The 23,982-nt window shown below is 43.1% G+C and overlaps 1 protein-coding gene across 9 annotated transcripts in view; it reads right to left on the bottom strand.

The window, feature by feature from the left end:
• Positions 1–7,544: 7,544 nt before the first annotated feature.
• Positions 7,545–23,982, bottom strand: part of robo1 (roundabout, axon guidance receptor, homolog 1 (Drosophila)) — a 640,973-nt gene continuing 624,535 nt past the window's right edge. For 8 of the 9 annotated variants that reach the window (XM_073044789.1, XM_073044790.1, XM_073044788.1 and 5 more), the window contains 3 exons: positions 12,715–13,035; positions 11,095–11,315; positions 7,545–8,959 (listed from right to left, as the gene is read on the bottom strand). In XM_073044789.1, coding sequence (XP_072900890.1) covers positions 8,945–8,959; positions 11,095–11,315; positions 12,715–13,035 — 557 coding nt within the window. In that variant the 3' untranslated portion in view covers positions 7,545–8,944. The remainder of the gene's footprint in view (positions 8,960–11,094; positions 11,316–12,714; positions 13,036–23,982) is intronic. The other variant, XM_073044793.1, reaches the window with a different exon arrangement.

Below are 23,982 nucleotides of genomic sequence, written 5' to 3' on the forward strand. Positions count from 1 at the left end.
AATTTTATGTCACATGCCGGTGATAATAAACCTGACTCTGATTCTGGTCATACCATTGATGCCCAAGGATTACACAAGTGTGCTGTAAAAATTTAAGTGGGGGTGGATGCCCCAAGGCCAAAGGATGTGTCACAGCTATGGTCCTTTTTAGGATTTGTCGATTACTCTAACAGTTTCCTGCCAAACCTAGCTACTGTGCTCCACCCTTGAACTCATTACTACAGGTGGGAAAGAAATAGCACTGGACAAAGCAGTGTAAAGTGGCTTATCAATAAGGTAAAGGAAATGGTGACACCTGACACTGTACTCACACATTATGATTTACTTTGTCCAGTGATGCTTGCCCATGATGCCTCGTCTTATGGTATGGGTACACTCACATTCCCTTACCATGGCAGAGAAAAATTATGCACAAGTAGACAGAGAGGTCTTAAGTTTGGTTCGGAGTGTAAGATGTCCCAACCAGTTCTTATATGGGAGAGATTTTACCCTCATTACTGATCATCAGCCACTGGTGTCCATTTTCTGAGGGATTGCCCCATTTACCGTTGGAAAAGAAATACCTGAAAAATTTACAAAATTTCTCTCTTGATGGACTCTCCTGAATGCAAAGCTGATCTAGCTAAAGAAATTTGTCCTCATCTCTGTTCTAAAAGGACGCCCCTTTATTCTGAAGCTGTGTCCTCTGGTCTTGGACTCTCCGATCATAGGAAACATGCTCTCCACATCCACTCTGTCAAAGCCTTTCACCATTCAGTAGGTGTCAATGAGGTCACCCCACAAGATGGCCAGAAGTGTTCCCAATAGTCTCTAATACAGCCGCACACACTGTTGAAGCATTGAGAAGCCTCTTCTCAAGGACTAGTGTTCCTGAACACTTAGTCAGTGACAACGAACCATAGTTTGTTGTGGCCAGTGTCATTCATTCCTGAAAATGAATGAAATAAGACATATTACATATGCAGCATACCAACCAGGTACAAATGGCTTGTCCAAAGTCTAAAGAATGTACTGCGAGCAACGCCAGCAGAACGCACTACACGGACACTGAATCAATTTCCTCCTTGCATATCACCATGCAGCGCACTCCACAATGACAACTCACCAGATACGCTGTTCCTGGGTCATCACGTGCTCATGCTCGGATCTCCTCAAACCCAGTCTCAGAAGGAGTATTCAGGACAAACAGCTTAGACAAATTAATGGCTACTCAAACAAGGAGGATCGCTGTTTTTCTCTCCTGGACAAGCAGTTCTGGTGAGATACAAGAGAAGTGGTCAAAAGTGGGCACTTGGAAAGATTAAGGACAACACTGGACCACTTTGCTACACAGTGGAGGTTGTGTCTGATGTCATCTGGAGACAACATTATCGATTAGTTGAGGAGAGCAGAGTCAAAAGTTAGAGATTAAGGATAGCCAGAGCTGTCAGAACAACTGACTCAACTCCGACAACCACCATTTGTAAGCTCCAGAACCTATGATTGTTTCACAGTCAAAAGTACTCCCCCCCCCCCCCCCCAGGAAAGACATTATCCCATAAGTGTAAGAAATCCTCCACAGCAATTAAATCTTTAGGCCTGAATGGGGCAGTTTAAAATTTACAATGCAGTTGATGCCTATATGGTGTCATAGAAAAGTACAGCACAGACACAGGCTCTTTGGCCCATCTAGTCTGTGCTGAATGATTTAAACTGTCTACTCCTGTGTGGCTAGGCATAGCTCAAATACCATCTATAAATTTGCTGATGATATAACCATTATTGACAGAATCTTAGTTGGAGATAAGAGTGTTTACAGGTGTGAGATATACCAGCTAATTGAGTGCTGTTGCAGCAATTAGATTAGATTAGATTAGATTAGATTCAACTTTATTGTCATTGTGCCGAGTACAGATACAAAGCCAGTGAAATGCAGTTAGCATCCAACCAGAAATGCAAAGAATAGTGTTATTTACAAAATAACTGCGAATAAAAAGTAAGTGCTACAGCACACAAATATAAAAGTACTGAGACAGTACAATATGGGTGCAATACTGCTTAGCGCTGTGATGTGAGGTTCAGCAGGGTCACAGCCTCAGGGAAGAAGTTCTTCCTGTGCCTGCTGGTGCGGGAGTGGAGGCTCCTGTAGCACCTACCGGATAGGAGGAGAGTAAAAAATCCATGGTTAGGGTGAGAGGCATCCTTGATAATGCTTTTCGCCCTGCCCAGGCAGCGTTTATGGTAGATGTTCTCAATGGTGGGCAATTGGGTGCCGATAATCCACCGGGCAGTTTTCACCATCTGCTGGAGTGCTTTGCGGTCCGATACGGGACAATTGCCAAACCACACTGAGATGTAGTTGGTGAGTATGCTCTCAGTGGTACTGTGACCTTGCATTCAACCATGCTGATGACCAAAGAGCTGATTGTGGACTTCAGAAAGGGTAAAACGAGGGAACACAAACACAATCCTCATAGATGGATCAGAAGTGGAGAGAGTGAGCAATTTTAAGTTACTGGGTGTTAGGGTCTCTGGGGATCTAACCTGGTCCCAAGATATCAATGTAGCTGTAAAGAAGGCAAGACAACGGCTATATTTCATTAGGAGTTTGAGGAGATTTGGTTTGTCACCTAAAACCTCTACAGATGTACCATGCATTGCATTCTGACTGGCTGCATTACTGTCTAGTATGGGGCTGTACTGCACAGCATTGAAGTAAGCTGTGGAGAGTTGTCAGCTCCACCCAGGTACGAGCCTTCGTAGTATCCAAGACATATTTAAGGAGCGGTACCTCAGAAAGGCTGTGTCCATCATTAAGGACTTCCACCATGCAGAACATGCCCTCTTCTCATTGTCACTAACAGGAAGGAGGTACAGAAGCCTGAAGGCACACAGTCAACGATTCAGGAACAGCTTCTTCCCCTCTGCCATCCAATTTTTAAATGGACGTTGAACCCACAAACACTACCCCACTACTTTTTTAATTTCTGTTTTTGCATGCCTTATTTAATTTAACTACTTAATATTCACATAGAGTATATACTAGTGTAATTCAGTGTTTTTCTCTATACTTATGTATTGTACTGCTGCCACAAAGTTAACAAATTTCACGACATATGCCGGTGATATTAATGCTGATACTGACTCCCCTCGACCTGCATGTGGACCATAGAACTAAGAACTTTCTACAGGGACACAATTGAGAGCATCCTGACTGGCTGCATCACTGCCTGGTATGGAAACTGTACTTCTCTCAATTGGAGGACTCTGCAGAGAGTGGTGCGGACAGCCCAGTGCATCTGTATATGTGAACTTCCCATTATTCAGGGCATTTACAAAGTCAGGTGTGTAAAAAGGACCCAAAAGATCATTAGGGACCTGTGTCACCCCAACCACAAACTGTTCCAGCTGCTGTCATTCGGGAAACTGTATCAATACCGTCCGTTACAATACCGTCCATTAACTTTCCCACTACTAATGTCATGCTCACTGGCCAATAGTTCACTGGTTTAATTTTAAAGCCTTTCTTAAACAGTGAAACAACATTGGCTGTCCTCCAATCCTCTGGTACCTCACCTCTGATAAATCCCAAATTACGGGTATTCATCCACCCTAATTAGCTTCAAAACAGTAAGCACCTCCTCCTCTGTAATCTGCATAGAATCCATGAAGTTGATGTCATTTTGCCTTGCTTCTATAGACTCTGTGTCCGTCTCCTGATTCAATACAGATGCAAAAATAAATGCATTTAAGATCTCCCCCATCTCTTTTGGCTGCACACATAGATTACATTCTGATCTTGCAGAGGACCAGTTTTGTCTTTTGCAATCCTTTAGTTCTCACCGTACCTGTAGAATCTCTCAGGATTGTCCTTCACCTTGTCTGCTAAGGCAACCACATGCCTTCTTTTAGCCTTCCTAATTTCTTTTTTAAATGTTCTCTTGCATTTCTTATACTCCATAAGCACCTCATTTGTTCCTATCTGCTTATATCTAAAACGCATCTTTTTTTTTTCTTAACCGGGGCCTCAATATCTCTTGAAAACCAAAGTTCCCTACACCTGTTAACTTTACCTTTTATTCTGGCAGGCACATCCAAGCTTTGTACTCTCAAAATTTCTCTTTTGATGGCCTCCCGCTTACCAAGTACACCTTTGCCAGAAAACAGCCTGTCCCAATCCACACTTGCCAGATATAGTATACTCTCTCTCTTAATATGTATCTAGAAGCTGATGTGCATTCAATAGAGTTGGAGTTTATAAGTAAGAAGTGAAGAGCGTAGTGTATTTAATATTTCACTAATATTTGAGTAATATGGAAAATATATAGTTTAAGTATTCTACATTGCTTGCATACTTAATTATGGGTTGTGTATAGAAGTACGTGAATGGCAATAGTCATTATGCCATGTCATAAGTGAGCGCCTCACTAAAGTAAAAATGTACAGGTCTGCACATTATCCCATACTCTGTGTTTTACTTTTGATTGGTTTTATATTTTGGAATTACACAGCGTAACTGAAATGTGGGAAAGAAGGGTTAGATTGGTATTGGAGTAGGTTTCTACAGATCGGCATGACATCGTGGGTTGAAGGATTCGCACTGTGCCATACTGTTCTATGTTCCACATCGGAGCATCCAGCATCAAGGGCCCACCATCCAGGCCGTGCTCTCTTCTTGCTGCTACCATCAGGAAGGAGATAGAGGAGCCTTAGCTTACAGACTATCAGGTTCAGGAACAGTTACCACAATCATCCGGCTCCTGAACTAGCATGGATAACTTTACTCACCACAACTCTGAACTGAATCCACAACCTACAGACTCACTTTTCATGAAGAGTCTGCAACTCATGTTCTCGGTATTTTTTTTATTCTTAAGCATAAATTCTATTTATTTTTCAGTAAATGAATCTTGACATAGTATATAGTGACATATACATACAGTACTGTGCAAAAATGTGTGTGTGTGTGTGTGTACGAGCCTGAGACTTTTGCACAGTACTATAGTAGTTTTATGTACTGCACTGTACTGTTGCTGCAAAACAAATACGCATTTCATTAACATATGTGAGTGATGATGAACCTGATTCTGATAACGGTCTTTATTGTGGACGAAGAGTGAGAATGGGGAACACCTCCTTCTCCTTTATTATGGAGAGAGAGAGAGAACCTGTGGATTGCTGAATGCCGGGTGAATTGTGATAGTCTTTGGGGTAACTGCAAGGTCTGTACCCTTGCTATTGCTTAGCTCACGCTTGTGCTCTGTAGCAGGTGCGCTTTTTGCTTTGCTGGTGGGCAGAGGGGGGATTGTTGCTCGCCGTCACTTATGTTTGGGACGGGGGAGCGGGGGGGACTTTGTGGTTCTCATGTTTAACTGTTGTTCATTCTTTGGGGCACTTCTCTGTTTTTGTGGATGTTTGCGAAGAAAAAGCATTTCAGGCTGTATATTGCATATATTTCTCTGACATTAAATTGAACTTTTGAAGGGGGCAGGAAGAGCAAAATTGTGGTTGGGAAAAGGGAAAGGGAGAGGGAAGCACCAGAGAGACGTTCTGTGATGATCAATAAAACAAATGTCCTTTCCTGGTGTCTCAGGCCTGAGCATGTGTGCACCTGTGCCACCCTGCCCCGGCACTCCTTCTCTACCACCCGTCCCACACGCAACCCTCACCATTCCCGACATACTTTGCTCCCGCTAGATTTACAAACTCACTCTCCACTCCGCTTTGACAAATGCAGCACTGTGCAAAATTCTTAGGCACCCTCGCTATATTTATGTGTCTCAGACTCTCGTACGATACTGTACTTTGATAATAAATTTATTTCGACTTGACTTGGATATTCATTACATCTGCAGAGCAGATCATAGTCAATGTATCCTGTGGAAAGCTATCCCTGATTTCCACCATCAGCAAGGCACAAGTCAGTAACCCACTGGAAAGCGCTCTGCTTTTCAGGATGAGTGCAATGCAATGTTAGTTGCAATAGAATAATGCACCATTTACTGCAACAATGCTGCATGCGTCACCAGTTTACAAGGGGCTACGCTCTGAACAACCTATAAAGTGTACTGTATTTTCATACCCAGACAGCACTTGCCAATGCAGATGGCATGAAGTTTGGTGGAGTTGTAGAAGGGACATTGAGAGGATTTAGAGCTGGGCTGAGAAGTGGCAAGTGAAGTTCAACCTGGGAAAGTGAGCAAAGATTTACTTTGGAACATCATCTGATTAATTGCATGACTATTAGCAGTGTATAGGGATCTTGCATTTATCATCCATAGATCCCTCAAAATTGTTAAGAAAGTGTATGATGTGCTGGCCTTCATTAGATGGGCCAAAGGCTGTGAGGTAATGTTTCAGTTCCATAAAACTGTGCATAGAGCAATCCTGGAGTACTGTGTTCAATTCTGACTGCCTCATTATAGGAAGAAAGTGGTAGTTTTAGAGAGGCTGCAGAGATTTACCAGTATGCTGCCTGGATTAGAGAACATGCCTTTAGAGGATAGGTTGAGTGCATGAGAGCTTTTCTCTTTGGAGTGAAGAAGGATGAGAGGCAACTTGATAGAGATGTAGATGATGATTAGTGGCATAGATCAAGTGGATAGTCAGAGACATTTTCCCAGGGTGGAAATGGCTAATACCATTGGGTATAATTTTAAGGTAATTGGAGCAAAGTATAGGAGGTATATCAGAGATAAGTTTTCCACACAGAGAATTGTTAGAGTGTGGAATGACCTGCCAGGGAGGTGGTAGAGACAGATACATTAGGGACATATAAGAAACTCTTAGATTGGCACATGGATGATGGAAAAATTGAGGGCTATGTAGGAGAGCAGGGTTAAATTGATCTTGGAGTAGTTTAAATTGTTAACACAACATCGTGGGCTAAAGTGCCTGTACTATTTTGTTATGTTCTGTTTTCTGTGGTGCACCTACAAACTCTAGCACCAAGGACTAGGGCAGCAGGCACATGGGAAACACCACAACACACACAAAATGCTGGAGGAAATCAGCATGCCAGACAGCATTTATGGAGAGTAACAAATAGTCCATGTTTTGGACCGAAATCCTTCTTCAGGAGTCATTATCCTGATCTTGTCATCTTGAAAACACCTCACCATTCCTTCATCATTGCTGGGATGTCCCTTTAGAGCAGCAATGAGGAGAAATGGCTTCAGCTAAAGGAATTCGTTACTACAGATGGCTGTAGGTTGACAGGTTCTTGATTAGTAATGGCACCAAAGGTTGTGGGCAGAAGGCAAGAGAATGGTTTGATGGAATGGTGGAACAACAAACTACCTGCTGGAGGAACTCAGCAGGTTGAGCGGCATCTGTGGGGAGAAAGGGAATGTCAATGCTTTGAGTCCTCATCCTGAACCAGGACTGGGGTCTCAACGTGCAATGTTCACAATTCTTTTCTCTCTGCAAATGCAGCTTGGAACTCCAGGCCCCTGGAACTCCTCTAGTGCTTTTTGTATTTCTTGCACAAATTGAAAGCTTTATTCAAAGGAACAATCATGATCAATATTCTGCTTTTCTTAAAGAAAAGTCTCTGACACAACGTATCGTGTTTGTGATCTTGAGGAGAATTTTTAATAAATAATGTGGCAGGGAAATTATACGTTCAGGGTTATTAAATCCTCAAATATGTAAATTCATGACTACAGAAAAGAATTCTTACATAAAAAATACCAAGACAATGAGGACAATTTGTCTTAGCACAATACACTGTTGCCCTTGGTAACCACACGAGTGGTTGACAAGAAGTTCAACTTGAACCATCCGTCCGGTGACACGGGTCATCACAGTAGATTCGGGAGGTGTCTAAGGGTGGTCGTTCTGAATGTTTTCCTATAAAGGAAGGCATCCTTGTTGATTGAAGTGTTAAGTAAGCTCCTTCCAATCAGAACCCAGTTTTTCAGCATCTGTGCCCTGATCAGCACAGACAAGTCAGTCCAGAGGCCAGAGGTACTTGTGTAAGTTGCATCAGCAAGCATAACAAGGTACTGTACTTTTATTAAGTCGGGTTTGCAGCTGTGGAGATGGAACAGGATCTATGCAGATCAGAAAGTCTTTGTATCTTTGTAAACTGCCACAGGTCCCATCTCCATTCTTCACCTTGGCAAGAAATATTTTTTTCTTCTTACTAGAGAGAGGTGAACTAAAGGATTGATTCTTCCACTCGCTTCTGCCCAAGTGTGCAGATTCTTCCCAACCCCTCCTGAGAGTTCCCCACCAATCATCCCGATCCCTCCCTCACTCCCCCCAATAAAAAAAACCATCATCTCAATCTCAGATGGCAAAAAAGCTCAGACATTTCTCCATTTTGCTTCCCCTCTGTCACACGTAATACTCCACTAAGATGTCGGAGATTAAACCATTAAAAATGTTTTTTTTTCTTTCCAAATTATAAAGTTTAGTGATTGTGCTTTTGAAACCAAGAAATTAAAAAAAATTAAACAGTGCATTACAACGACACAAAAAAAACAATTATATATATTATTAAAAACAATTCCACTTTTTTGCCAAAACAGCCATTCTTTGGAGGGTGTTGATAGAACATGTTACTTATATACAACAGGGCCAATGGGAGGTTGTTGGACTAACAGGGTGTGACAAAGAACTCCAATATGTATTTACAATATGAATCACCCTGTTTTAGCTTTCTGTTTTCAATGAACTATAGAAAAGTTGACAGGTATAAGTTACAATTGAAAGCTAAGTTCATCCCAACCTCCCCCTCTCTCAAAACAAAAGATTCAAAAGTCAAATGAAAAAACAAAAAACTTAACTGATGTGGTCAATCAACATGATGCAAACATTTATAATTTACACAATCCCCTCATTGAACCAGACATTACATCTGGCATCAAATATCTTCCACGGGTAAGGAGTTTTACAAAAACTGGCATAGAGCTCTCCAGAGTTTGATCGGAGTTAATTGCTTGAAATTATCTTCTTTCCTTTAGTTTTCCATATCCTGTGGAGGGAAGAACAAGGAGTCAGCAACCGAAAGCTCCAATGTTTTGTTTCTCATATTCATTTTCTACCTCTCTGCCTCATCAGCTCCACTTCAAATGCAATAGCTTGCCAATGGTGGAAATGAATCATACCATCTGGTATGGAAGGACTACTGCACAGATTTGGAAAAAGCTGCAGAAAGTTGTAAGCTCAGTCAGCTCCATCATGGCCACTAACCTCCACAGCATCAAGGACACCTTCAAAAGGCGATGCCTCAAGCAGGCAGCATCCAACACTAAGGACCCCCATCATCCAGAACATTGCTACCATCAGGGAGGAGGTACAGGAGCCTGAAGACACCCACTCAAAGTTTTAGGAACAGCTTCTTCCTCTCCCATTAGATTTCTAAATGGACAATGAATCCATGAACACTTCCTCAATATTTTTTCTTTATTTTTGCTCTTTTTTGCACTACATATTTGATTGAATTTTTAACGTATAGTTCTTACTGTAATTTATATTTTTTATTATTATGTATTACAATGTACTGTTGCTGCAAATCAAAAAGATTCATGACATATGCCGGTGATATTAAACCTGATTCTGATAGAAATAGTCAGAGACACAAGAGACAAGAGCAGGAATCTAGAGCAGCAACACACAAAATGCTGGAGTAACTCAGTTGTTTGAGTAGTATCTTTGTACCCGGAACATCTCATATTGAAACAGAGACTTCCCATTTCCCTCTGTACCACTGGTTCCCTTTCACCTTTCCCCTTCTACCCCTGATGATTAGGGTGGCATGGCAGTGTAGTGGGTAGCACAATCACTTCACAAAGCCAGTGATGGGGTTCATTCCCACCGCTGTCTGGAAGGAGTTAGCACATTCTCCCTGTGACCGTCTGGGTTGCCTCTGGGTGCTCTGGTTTCCTCCACATTTCAAAGGCACATAGGTCAGAGTTAGGGAGTCAGGGGCATGCTACGTTTGTGGAGGGAGCCACTTGCAGACTGCCCCCAGCACAATCCTCGCATATCTGAATTGACACAAACAAGGCATTTCACCGTGTACAATGATATATATTTGACAAATAAAGCTAATCTTTTATTTATCTATAAAGGGTCTAGACCCCAAACCTTGACTGTCCATTTCCCCTATAGATGCTATCTGACTTGTTGAGTTCCTCTATCACCATTACATATCCGAATGTGGACCATCTGGTTTGTGTTTATTATTTTCAGTAACACTTGAGTAGTCTTGTATATATATTGTTTGATTAAGCATTTTTGTTCAGTTAAATAATTCATTGTGGTTTATATGAATAAATACATTAATTGCATCACTCTACCATGTGATACCAGTGCACCTTGCTTGAAGTAAATTAGAAGATAGACTCACATTTCAGACCCCTGTGTCTTCCTTTGAATTAGTTTAATGTTTTGAAGTTACAAACCATAAACCCCTCGTGGAAGGGAATCAGATATAAGGGAAAATGACACTTTCCATCTGCCCTCAAAGTCGCAATTTGTTACTGCTTGGAAGTGTATCGCCTTCCCTTCATTACTGGGTCTAAAATCCCAAATTCGCTCCCCAACACATGACTCTACTGAAACACCAGCACAGGAGCACCTTCTCTAAAAGACAGCAGAAGGTCAAGAAGGGGAGGGGTCTCTTCAGGACGCCGCAGTAGTGTAGTGGTTAGCGCAAAGCTAGTACAGATCGGGCACGTTCAATTTTGGTGCCCTCAGTAAGGAATTTGTACTTTCCACCTGGTGAAAGTATGGGTTTTCTCTGGGTGCCCTGTCCATCTCCCACATTTCAAAGATGTTCTGGTTAGTAGCTTTATTGTTTATTCTACATTGTCCTGTGATTAGGCTTGGGTGCTGGGTGGCACAGCTCAATGGGCTGGAAGGACCTACACAGTGTTGTATCTCTACATAAATAAATAAACGTGGGTCATTGTCACTTTCTCAAAGGGAAGTGAATTTCAGTTTAAATCCTGATCAAGCTCAGATCCCCCACCTCCACAATCTCTGCTCCAAAACCAATCCTCTGGAGGATCTAAGATTGAATTCTATGACTGCACCCCACCAACTTCACCTGTCCCCAACCCTGCCCCCCCACCCTACTCTTACCCCCGTGCACCCAGAATTCACCTCGAACTCTTCCTCTTCGCACTCGGGCATTCCCATCTCCAGCAGACCAGCTTCGGATGCCAGCCGACGGGATGAGGCCGGGGCAGTTCCCGGCACCACCTGCTCTCCTCTACGCCGTCCGCCGGACCCTCTCGATGACACGGAGCTGGAGGAGCTGGGCTCCCGGGGGTTCTGCGCCGATGGAAACGTCGGGCGGCTGTAGGGAAGGACATCCTCCACACCTGCACGACACGGGGAAGTTAAGCCCATAAGACAGACTATTCAACCCATCTAGTCTGATCTGCCATTCCATCATGGCTGATTTATTATCCCTCTTAACCCTTTTCTCTGCCCTCTTCCTGTAACCTTTGGATGCCCTTACTGATTAAGAACCTTTAAATATACTCAGTGACTTGGCCTCCACAGCTGTCTGCGGCAATGAATTTTACAGATTCACCACCATCTAGCTAAAGAAATTCCTCCTCATCTCTGTTCTAAAGACTCCCCCAATTTAGAAAACTTTCTCTCCACATCCTTTCTATCTAGGACTTCTAATATTTGACAGGGTTCAATGGGATGCCCCCCTCATTCTTCTAAATTCCTGTTAAAATGCTCCTCGCATGTTAACCCTTTCATTCCCAGGATCATTCTCATGAACCTTCTCTGAACCCTCTCCAATGCCAGCACAATCTTTTCTTAGACAAGGGGCCTGACCAGTGGTTAAACCCAGGACTCTCACCAGACATGCATTCCCAATACTTAACACTCTGATGGAACAGGCATGAAATGGTTAACCATTGCCCTGCTTTACGTGGTGCCTTGGATGGGAATTTTAACCCGTCATCTCCTGTGACCCTTGGCAATCTTTGGAAATGGCCACAGCTCCAGAGTCTTAACTATTGACCCCTGTTCACCCAAATCCAAACTAATGGTGGGGCCATTTCAGAGAGTTGAGAGCATTATGGAGGGAGTGTTATGGAGAGGAGAGAGGATTATAGAGATGATGGATCAGTGTAGAGAGGAGAGAATGTTTTGGAGAGAATGTTTTAGGGATTCCTATGGAGAGGAGAAAGCATAGAGGTATTTAAGAGGATCTTAAATAGGCACATGAATATATTGAGAAAGGAGGTATGTGGGCCTTGTGCAGGTGTCATTAGCTTAGTCAGTTTGGAGCAACATTATGTTCCTATGCTGTAATGTTCGATGTTCCATGCTCTTTATCCCAATGTTTTATGTTCAGTTTTCTACATTCTGTGTTCTAAAGATTAAAGATAAAGATTAGCGTTACTTGTCACATGTACATCGAAACCCTGAGACATAAAGTGAAGTGTGTCACTTGCATCAGCAACTAACACAGTCCGAGATGTGCTGGAGTCTGTCCACAAATGCCACCATGTTTCCAGGGCCAACATAGCCCGCCTGCAACTTAATACCCACACGTCTTTGGAATATGGGAGAAAAGCAGAGCACCCAGAGGAAACCCACATGGTCACAGTGGATCATAGTGGTTACAAACTCATTACAGACAGTGGCGGGAATTGAACGCTGATCATAGCTGTTCTGCTAACCACATTGTCACCGCTATGTTGTGTGTTCTGTGAGGAGAGGCTGCTATGACAGGAATGACATTCTAGCCCTTACCTTGAGGAAGCCGTGCTTTGGCTTGGGAGCTCTCACGCTTGCCAGCCTTGTTCAGACGCTGCCTGGCTCCGTGGACCTCGTTTGGCCAATGCTCCGGGGGTTCCCGGCACTCTCCTGGGTTCAGGCGGCCTTCCGCCAGGTGTTGGGGCTCGCTGCCCTCCCTCCCTCGATGGCCTCCTGCCTTCCTGTCTCCGGCTCGCTCTGCCTTCTGCTCTGCACCGTGGGGCCTTGGCACCACCGAGTGCCAGGACTCCATTTGGGTCTTTGTCTGGATGTTGGGAGATTTGATGGCGGGAGGGGGGACTGGCGGTGGAGGCAGCTCTAGGGTGAGGAAAAACACAAAATATATTGTCTTTCCCAATTACATCCCTGAACTTTAACAAGTTTCCTACAACACCTCTTGTCCTCAATAATAAGCGTGCATTTATATCATAACTTTAGTGTGAAAAAGTAATCATTTAACATTTATTTAGAGATACAGCCCTTCTAGCCACGCTGCCCAGCAACCCACTAGCCTGAGGGAGGAAATCAGAGCAGCAAAAATTTCACACACACTGTAAAAACAGACAAGCTTGCTTACAGAGGACACTGGAATTGAACTCCAAAACCCGACGCCCTGAGCTGTAATAGCATTGCGCTAACTGCTACGCTACAATGGCGCTCCAGATCAATCATCATCACAATTATGTGCTGTGTCGTATGACATGAGTGATTATGGTCTGGACTAGATGGGCCAAAGGGCCTGTTTCTGTGCAGTTTCAACAATATGAATATGAAAATCAAGTCTTGATCCAAATTGGTGAAAACCTCTGTACACTACAGAGCTAGAACAAGTCCCACCCACAAAATCCGGGTCAGCCATTTAAAGCATTCCCACCACAATGCTGCATTTCAAATACTTGAAATATTTCTGACTGTCACTGATAGCCAAATACATTCCCAACCTATTAAATATGAATGAATCAATTAAAAATGTAATCAAAAATAATTAAAAGGAATAAATCACTTGAAATGCCTTTAAATAATTAATATCAGTACAGCAAATACAATTAATTTGAAGACATATACCCTCAGCGGCCACTTTATTAGGTACACCTGCTCGTTAATGCAAATATCTTATCAGCTAATTATGTGGCAGCAACTCAATGCATAAAAGCATGCAGGCATGGTCAAGAGGTTCAGTTGTCATTCAGGCCAACATCAGAATGGGGAAGAAATGTGATCAAAGTGATTTTGATTGTGGAATGATTGTTGATGCCAGATGGGATGGTTTGAGTATCTCAGAAACCGCTGATCTCCTGGGATTTTCACGCACAACAATTTCTAGAGTTTACAGGGGATGGTGTGAGAAACAAAGAAAAACATCCAGTGAGTGGGCGGAAATGCCTTGTTAATGAGAGAGGTCAGAGGGGAATAGCCAAACTGCTTCAAGGTGACAGTAACTCAGACAACCATCGCTACAACAGTGGTGTGCAGAAGAGCATTTCTAACCACACAACACGTCGAACCTTGAAGTGGACGGGCTACAGCAGCCAAAGACCATGAACATACACTCTGTGGTCACTTTATTAGGTACGGGAGGCATTGAATAAAGCGGCCACTGCGCGTAGAGAGGACCTCATGCTAAACTGGATCCAGTCATCACCTTGGAACAGTTAGGGCTTTCCTGTCCCAATTCTAAGTAGGTTCATCAGGATGAGCATGAGGAAGTGAGATGGCAGCTATTAGACCTCAGATCTGGAGCACAGCCTGGACAATGGCAGCAGAGTCTATCCAATAACCTCCGGATGCCTAGAGCAAATCCCAGATATTTACCACATAGTTGCTGGGATTTACCAGCGAGCTCCAGCCCATGGAGATGGTCACAATCATATGGAATGTAGAATACAGAACAAAATCAGGTTTAATATCACTGGCATATGTCATAAAATATGTTATTTTGTGGCAGCAGTACATTGCAAATACACGATAATAAAACACTATACATTACAATAGGAGAAGATAATATTACAAATTGAATTAAATAAGTAGTGCAAAAAGAGAGCAAAAAAGAAAAAAATGTTTTATGTTCTAAAACTGCTCCTTTACTCTGGTTGCATCATGGTCTGGTACGGAGGGACCACTGCACAGGACTGGAAAAAGCTGCAGGAAGTTGTAAAAGGTAGTGTACATGGATTTATTTTCCATTCAGAAATCTGATGGCTAAGGGGAAGAATTAGTTCCTGAAATGTTGAGTGTGTGTCTTCAGGCTCCTGTACCTCCTCCCTGATGGGAGCAATGAGAAGAGGGCATGGCCTGGGTGATGGGGCTCCTTAATGATGGAGCTGCCCTTTGGAGGCATCGCCTTTTGAAGGTATCCCAGATACGGGGCGGGGGGGGGGAGGGGGTGGTGCTGGGCAAGTGCCCAGGATGGATCTGGCTGTGTTTACAACTTCCTGCAGCTTTTTCCAGTCCTGTGCAGTAGCCCCTCCATACCAGTCGGTGATGCAACCAGAGTTAAGGAGCAGTTTTAGAACATAGAACATTGAGCAGGACAGAACAATAAAGACCTTTAGACCCACAATGTTATGCTGACCTCTTAACATGCCCCAAAATCAATCTAATCCTTCCCTGCTATATAGCCCATAAACCACCATTTATCTAACCCAATGGTCTATCTAAGAGTCTTTCAAACACCTGAATTGTATCAGCCTCCACCACCATCCCCACCAGTCTCTGTGTAAAACATTTACCTCTGACATCTCCCCTAAACTTTTCTCCACTCACCTTAAGCGGATGCCCTCTAGTATTGGCCATTTCTGCCCTGGGAAAAAGTCCCTAGCTGTTCCTCTCAATCACTGCCTTTTATCATCTTGTACATCTCTATCAAGTCACCTCTCATCCTCCTTTGCTCCAAAGAGAAAAGCCCAAGCTCGCTCAACCTAACCTCATAAGACATGCATCCTGTAACACGGATTCCACATCCTTTTCATAATGAGGCAGCCAGAACTGAACAGAATACTCCAACTGTGGTCTAACCAGAGTTTTATAGAGCTACAATGTTACCTCATGGTTCTTGAACTCAATCCCCCAACTGACAAAGGCCAACACACCATACACCTCCTTAACCACCCTATCAACTTGCACAGCAATTTTGAGGGATGTGTGGATCTGCAGCCCAAGAGCATTCTGTCTCACCACACTGCTAAGAATCTTGCCATTAACCTTGTACCCTGCCTTCAAGTTTGACCTTCCAAAGTGAATTACTTCACACTTTTACTGGAATGAACTCCATCTGCCACTTGTCAGCCCAACCCTGCAACCTGTTGACGTCCCATCGTAACCTGTGACAACCTTCTAAGCTATCCACAACACCACCAACCTCCGTGTCATCTGAAAACCTAGTAACCCACTCCTCCACCCTTCTACTTAATCATACCAGTTATTTAGAAAAGTCACAAAGAGCAAGGCTCCGAGAGCAGATCATAGAGGGGTCACTTCCAGAGTCAGGGTTAATTGATAAGTTTGCAAACTAAAAACATGAGAAAATCTGCAGATGCTGGAAATCCAGAGCAACACAAGCAGGACACTGGCGGAATGCAGCAGGTCAGGCATACTTTTGTGGAAAAGAGTAAATAGTTTTGGGCTGAGACCCTTCTTCATGACCGAGATGGAATGGGGGAGATGCCAGAATAAAAAGGTGGGGGAGGGGAAGGAGACTAGGTGGAAGGTGATGGGTGAAACCAGGTGGGTGGGGAAGGTCAAGAGCTGGAGAGGAAAGAATCTGAAAGGAGAGGAGAGGGAACCTTTGGAGAAAGGGAAGGAGGGGATCCAGGGGGAAGTAATAGGTAGTTGTGAAAGGTCAGAGTGTCTATTTCTTCTCCTGGGCACCCTCCTTCTTCTTGTTTTCCTACGGTCCACTCTCCTCTATCAGATTCTTTATTCTCCAGCCCTTGACCTTTCCCACCCACCTATCACCTTCCAGTTAACCTCCTTCTGTCAAAAATGGCAAACCACTTCTGTAGAAAGACTTGCCAAGCACAATCAAGAACATTCAAAGACATTGATCGCCCACATCATACGACATGACACATAATGAATGAATAAATCACAGGACAATTTACAACGACAAATTAACCTACCAACCGGTATGTCTCTGGATTATGGGTGGAAACCAGAGCACCCGGAGGAAATCCACACATTCACAGGGAGGGACAAATGACAAATGACACCAGAATTGAACTCCAAACTCTGGTGCTCCGAGCGTCACACTAATCACTGTACTACATAGCGCCCCAAGAGTGCAAATCATCTTCGCTGCTCTGCTTTTTGGTCAAGCCTCCTCTACATTCCCTACAGCTGTGAAAGGCAGGATCGAAAAACAGGTCTCTCGGTCTCATTTACACACGCCATACTCCATCTACTGCAAGCTATCCAGTATGTGATTGAAGCAGCATTAACAGGATGAGAAAGAAACAATGGAAATATTCCAGAATATTCCAGCAATCCTGCTGGAAGCGTTTAATATTCATCAAAGAAGTCTATGGCTTTATGTCTTTATGCCTGCATCCTTTTTAATTCAAAACATCTGGATTATGAGGTGACCTGGTAAAATGACCTCTAATTAAATACCCTGTTCTTTTTCAATCTAATTTACCTCAGACAAAACCACACTGCATTCCCTGTCCATCCAATCAGATTTTTCATTACACCATCACCTCTGGCAATGAATTCCTAATATCAGGGGTTTAAGCACACAAACCCCCGATCTATTTTAATCTTCTGTTTGATTATTGCTGTTCTCTCAGCCCAATCCTAGCCTGAAGGTCCACTTCTGTGGCGATTAAATCTGGAAATGAAACACATTAAAGTACTTTGGATCTGTCTCTAAATGGCCCTTCCAATGCTTAAAATCTCTGTAGTGCTTGCATTTATATTAAGACCATAAGATAGAAGAACAGAATTAGGCCATTTGGTCCTTTGCATCTGCCCTGCCATTTCATCATTGCTGATCTATTTACCCTCTTAGCCCCAGTCTCCTGCCTTTTCCCTGTATCCCTTCATGCCCTGACCAATCAAGAATCTATCAGTCCCTGCCTTAAATATACATAAAGACTTGGTCTCCACGGCTGCCTGTGGCAATGAATTCCTTAGATTCACTACTTTCTGATTAAAGAAATTCCTCCACATCTCTGTTCTGGAAAGATGCCCCTGTCTTCTGAGGCTACGTCCTCTGGCCTTAAGAGTCCCCCACCATAGGAAACATCCTTTCCACATCCACTCTATTCAGGCCTTTCAGCTTTCGATAGAGGTGACATGAGGTCACCCCTCATTTTTCTGAATTTCAGTGCGTAGATGCCCAACAAATGCACTTCATATGACAAGCCTTTCAATCCCAGAAACATTTTCGTGAACTCCCTTTGAACCCTCTCCAGTGTCGGCGCATCCTTTCATAGATAAGGAACCCAAAACTGCTCACAATACACAAAGTGAGGCCTCACCAGTGCTTTATAAAGCCTCAACATTACATCCTTGCCTTTATATTCTTTATGATCACTGCTAAGAACGAAATATACCAGGTACATAGATAGGAAAAGCTTCAGAGAGACATAGGCCAAACACAGGCGAACGGGAAAAGCTCAGGTAGGCATTGGTGAGATGGGCAGAAGGGCCTGATTCTGTGCTGGATGACTCTTCCTGTGCTGTTCAAAGTTCAAAGTAAATTTATTATCAAAGTACGTATATGTCACCATATACTATTCTGAGATACATTGTCTTGCAGACATTCACAGTAGAACAAAGAAATACAATAGGATCAATGAAAAACTGCACACGAAGACAGCCAAATAATTGATGTGCAAAAATGTACAAACTGTGCTAATACAAAAAGAACAAATATAACAAAAAAAATAATAAAATGAATAAATAATACTAAGAACATGGGTTGCAGAGTCTTTGAAGGGGAGTCACATGGATATGAAAGGTTTAGAGGGGATATGGGCCGAATTCAGACAAATAGGATTATAGCAACACACCCAAAATGCTAGAGGAACTCAGCAGGTCAGGCCGTATAATGGATGGAAACAGTGGATTTGACAGGAGTGGCTTGGTTGGGTATCTTGGTTAGCATGGGCTTAAGGGCTGAGTAGCCAGGGAGTTCCTCCCACGCTCCAAAGGTTAGGGTTATGGTTAGTAAGTTCTACGCCTACTATTTTGGTGTTGGAAGCCTCAGGCTGTTCTGGTTGTCGATGCAAATGATGCTTTTCACTGTAAATTTCAATGTTTTGATGTACATGTGACCAATAAAGCTAACCTTAAACATAAGAGATATTGCAGGTGCTGGAAATCCAGAGCAACAAACATAAAATGCTTGAGGAGTTCCTGGGTGTCAAGATCTCTGAGGATCTAACCTGGTGCCAACATATCGATGTAGTTATAAAGAAGGCAAGACAGTGGCCATACTTCATTAAGAGTTTGAAGAGATTTGGCATGTTAACAAATACACTCAAAAACTTCTATAGTTGTACTGTGGAGAGCATTCTGACAGGCTGCATCACTGTCTAATATGGAGGGGCTACTGCACAGGACCGAAAGAAGCTGCAGAAGGTTGTAAATCTAGTCAGCTCCATCCTGGATACTAGCCTACAAAGTACCCAGGACATCTTTAGGGAGCGGTGTCTCAGAAAGGCAGTGTCCATTATTAAGGAACTCCAGCACCCAGAGCATGCCCTTTTCTCACTGTTACCATCAGGTAGGAGGTACAGAAGCCTGAAGACACACACTCAGCGATTCAGGAACAGCTTCTTCCCCTCTGCCATCTGATTCCTAAATGGTCACTGAATCTTTGGACACTACCTCACTTTTTAAAAAATATACAGTATTTCTGTTTTTGCACGTTTTAAAAATGTCTATTCAATAAACGTATACTGTAATTGATATACTTGTTTAATTATTATTATTATTATTTATTTTATTCTCTGCTAGATAATGTACGCATTGAACTGCTGCTGCTAAGTTAACAAATTTCATGTCACATGCTGGTGATAATAAACCTGATTCTGAACTCAGCAGGACAGCAATATCTATGGAGAGATGGAAACAACAAATGTTTCAGGATGAGACTCTAAGACATAGGAGAAGAATTAAGCCATTTGGCCCATTGAGTCTGCTCCACCATTCCATCATGGCTGATTTATTGCCCCCTCACTCATATTCTCCTAATAACCTTTGACACCCTGACTAATCAATAACTTATCAATCTCTGTTCTAAATATACTCAATGACTTGGACTCCACAGCCATGTGTAGCAATGAATTCCATAGATACACTAACCTCTGGCTAAAGAAATTCCTTCTCATCTCTTTTCTAACTCTCTGTTCTGAGGTTGTGGCCTCTGGTCCTAGACTCCTCCACATAGAACGTATCCCCTCCACATCCACTCTGTCAAAGTCTTTCAATATTTGGTATGTTTTAAGGAGATCCCTCCTCATTCTTCCAAACTCCACCCAGTACAGACACTGAGGCATCAAGTGCTCATGTGTTAACCCTTTCAATTCCAGAATCATTCTTGTGAACTTCCTCTGGACCGTCTCCAGCACAATTTTTCTTAGATAATGTACACAAAGCTCCAAGTGCAGTCTGACCAATGCCTTATGAAGACTCGGCATTACATCATCACTCTTACATTACAGACGTCTTGAAAAGAATGCTGACATTATACTGCTCTTCCTCACTACTGCCTCAACCTGCAAGTTAACCTTCAGTGAATCCTGCACAGGGACTCCAAAGCCCCTTTGCATGTCTGATATTTGATCTTCTTCCCATTTAGAAAATAGTTTACGCCTTCATTCCTTCTACTGAAGTACATGGCCATTTACTTCCCTACACTATATTCCATCTGACAGTTCTTTGCCCATTTTCCCAATCCATCTAAATCCTTCTAGAGTCTCCCTACTTCCTCAACACTGCCTACCCCTGCACCTTTCTTTGTATTGTCCTCAACCTTGGCCACTGAAACATCATTTCTGGCAAACATTGAAATGTACCATGAAACAAAGCGATCCAAACACCAGAAAAAGCCCCTTTATTCTCACTGTTTGCCTCCTGTCAGTCAGTCAATCTTCTATCCATGCTAGCATCTTTCCTGTAATACTATGGGCTCTTACCTTGTTAAGAAGCCACATGTGTGACACTTTGTCAAAGGTCCGCTGAAAATCCAAGTAAACAACAGCCACTGGCTCCCCTTTGTCTATCCTGTCTGCTATTTCCTCAAAGAATTCCAACAGGTTTGTCAGGCAAGATTTTCCTTTAGGGAAACCATGCTGACTTTGGCCCATTCCAAGATTCAAATATAGATACACATTCTTAGACACCTGAGATTTGCTTGCTCACAGGTAGCCACAAGGCAAGAAACCCAAATGAACCTAATTAAAGAAAAAAAGAATAAAAGTAAAAATAAAAGACCAACACTCAATCCCCAAGAGAAGGAAAATAAAATCATGCAAACGATTGAAGTAAGCATCAGTATTCCAAATGAAAACTGAGTCCCCAGATCTGAACACTGGCGAAGTCCAGAGTAGGTCCAAAGCCATATTAGCGGGCACAGAGCTGAGCACCTAAGCTGTCTTCATAGCCTTAGCGCCATGGAGATTTCCAGCACGGAGAATCTGCGATATTGGCTGACTGACACCCTGGCTTTTCAGTCTATTTGGGCTGGAGCTTAAACTAACAAACAACGGAACAGCAAAAGGCTGTGGCACCATGGAGAGAGGGGAGAAGATCGTGGAGAGCGAGCTAAATTGGTTCCTGGGCCTCCAATCTGGGTTTAAATTGTCTAAACAGCTTATCGTACCTCGGACTAGGACCCTGCTGCAATGAAAGGCTCCAGACCTACAACCATGCTGCCCAATGACTCACTCCGGGCCCAGATTTTGCCACCCAGCAACTTGCTCTGGGCCCAGATTTCATCGCCCAGTCCCGAGCTGCTTTCAACCTCTTCAAATCATCTTGGCTCCCAGAGCAATCCAACCTCACACACAGGCCAGTTGTATGGATACCGAATCTCCTCTGCCCGGGCCCCGACTGCTCCTTTCGACACCTAGAGCAATCCAATTTTGCACCCAAGCCAGTTGCACGGGCTTTTTATTATGTGCCTCCAAGTACCCCAAAACCTCATCTTTAATAATGGATTCCAACTCTTCCCAACCACCGAATTCAGGCTAACTGGCCTATAATTAACTTTCTTCTGCCTCCCTCCCTTCTTAAAAAGAGGAGTGACATTTGCAATTTCCTGTCCTCTGGAACCATTTTGAAATCTGCTCATGCCTCCACAATCTCTTCAGCTGCCTCTTTCTGAACCCCGGGATGTAATCCATCTGGCCCACGAGCCTCATCTACCTTCAGAACATTCAGCTTTCCAAGCACTTTCTGCTCAGTAAAGGCAAGTACACTCACTTCTGTTCCCTGACACACTCAAATTTCTGGCACACTGCTGGCGTCACCCACTGTAAAGACTGTTGCAAAATACTTATTCAGTTTTGCCACCATTTCTTTGTTCCCAGTTACTACCTCTCCAGTATCACTTTCCACAGGACCATTATCTACTCTCACCTCTCTTTACTCTTCATATACCTGAAAAAAATTGGTATCCTCTTTTACATTATTGGTTAGTTTACTTTCATTTTTCATCTTTGCTCTCCTTATAGGTTTTCAGTTGCCTTCTGTTGGTGTTTAAAAGCTTCCTAAACCTCTATCTTCCCGCTGATCTTTGCTATATTATATGCCTTTTTTTTCCTTTTCTGCTGTCTTTGACTTTCCTTGTCAGCTACGGTTGCCTCATTCTCTCACTAGAAAACTTCTTCATCTTTGAGACGTATCTACCCCATGCTTTCCAAATTGCCTCCAGAAACTCCAGCCTTTGCTCTTCTGCCGTCACCCCTGTGAGTGACTCCTTTCAATCAATGCTGGACAGCTCCTCTCTAATGCTTCCCCTTTACTCCACCATAATACTGATACAACTGATTTTATCTTCTCCTCAAACTGCAAGGTAAATTCTCTCATATTATGATCACTGCCTCCTAAGGGTTCATTTACCTTAAGCTCCCTAATCCAGTCTGTTTCACTACACAGCACCCAATCCAGAATTTCCTTTCCTCCAGTGGGCTCAACCACAAGCTGCTCTAAAAAGTCACCTTGGAAGTATTTTACAAATTCCCTCTCTTGGGATCCCATACCAACCTGATTTTCCAAGTCCACCTCCATATTGAAATCCACCATGACTGTACTCACATTCCCCTTATACATGACTTTTCTTTCTCCCATTGTAATTTATAAGCCACGTCCTGGCTATTGCTCGAGTGACTGGATATAACACCCATCTGGGTCTTTCTACCCTTGCAGTTTCTACTCTACTCACAAGGATTCCACACCTTCTGATTTTTTGTCACCTCTTTCAAAGGATTTGACTTGATTTTTTTTTAAATCCCCTCTGCCTAACTGCCTATCCTTTCAATACAATCTCTATCCTTGGATGTTAAACTCCCTATATGGGTGAAACTGTGGAATAAGAAAGGGATGACCATATTAATAGGATATTATAGATCACTCAATGGACAGGGGATTTAGAGGAGCAAATTTGTAGAGAGATTGCAGGCAGTTGCAAGAAACATAAAGTTGTGATAGTAGATGATGTTAACTTTTGATATATTGGAGGAAACCAGAGCACCCAGATGAAACTTGCAGAGTCATGGGGAGAATGTAGACAGTGGTGGGAATTGAACCCAGATCTTAATCCTGGGCATTATGTGAACTGCTATGCTACTGTGCTGGCCATTGTAGTCACTATGGTTGCAGAAACAGAAAATGCTGGTAACAGTCAGCAGGTCAGGCAGCTTCTGTGGAAGGTTGGAACGGAGTCTAGAACCTGTAATCAGAACCACGGGAGATCCTGCAGATGCTGAAAATCCAGAGCAACACACACAAAATGCTGGAGGAGCTCAGCAGGTCAGGCAACATCAATGAAGAGAAATAAATAGTTGACATTTTGGGTCGAGACCCTTCATCAGAACTAATGGAGGGTCTTGATCTGCAATGTTGGACAAACTTGGATTCTTTCCTCATTAGCTGACGGTTGAAAATTATGAGAGGCATTGCTAGAGTTGGTTGTCAGTCCTTTTCCAGGCTGTAAGTGTCAAATACAAGAGGACAGAGCTTTAAAATATCTATTTATATTGTGCTGGCTGAGCTCTTGTTTCTGAGGAATTTGTGAATTATGAGTTTAGTCTCAGATGG

The sequence above is a fragment of the Hemitrygon akajei genome, chromosome 5, assembly GCF_048418815.1.
Source record: "Hemitrygon akajei chromosome 5, sHemAka1.3, whole genome shotgun sequence".
Lineage (NCBI taxonomy): Eukaryota > Metazoa > Chordata > Chondrichthyes > Myliobatiformes > Dasyatidae > Hemitrygon > Hemitrygon akajei.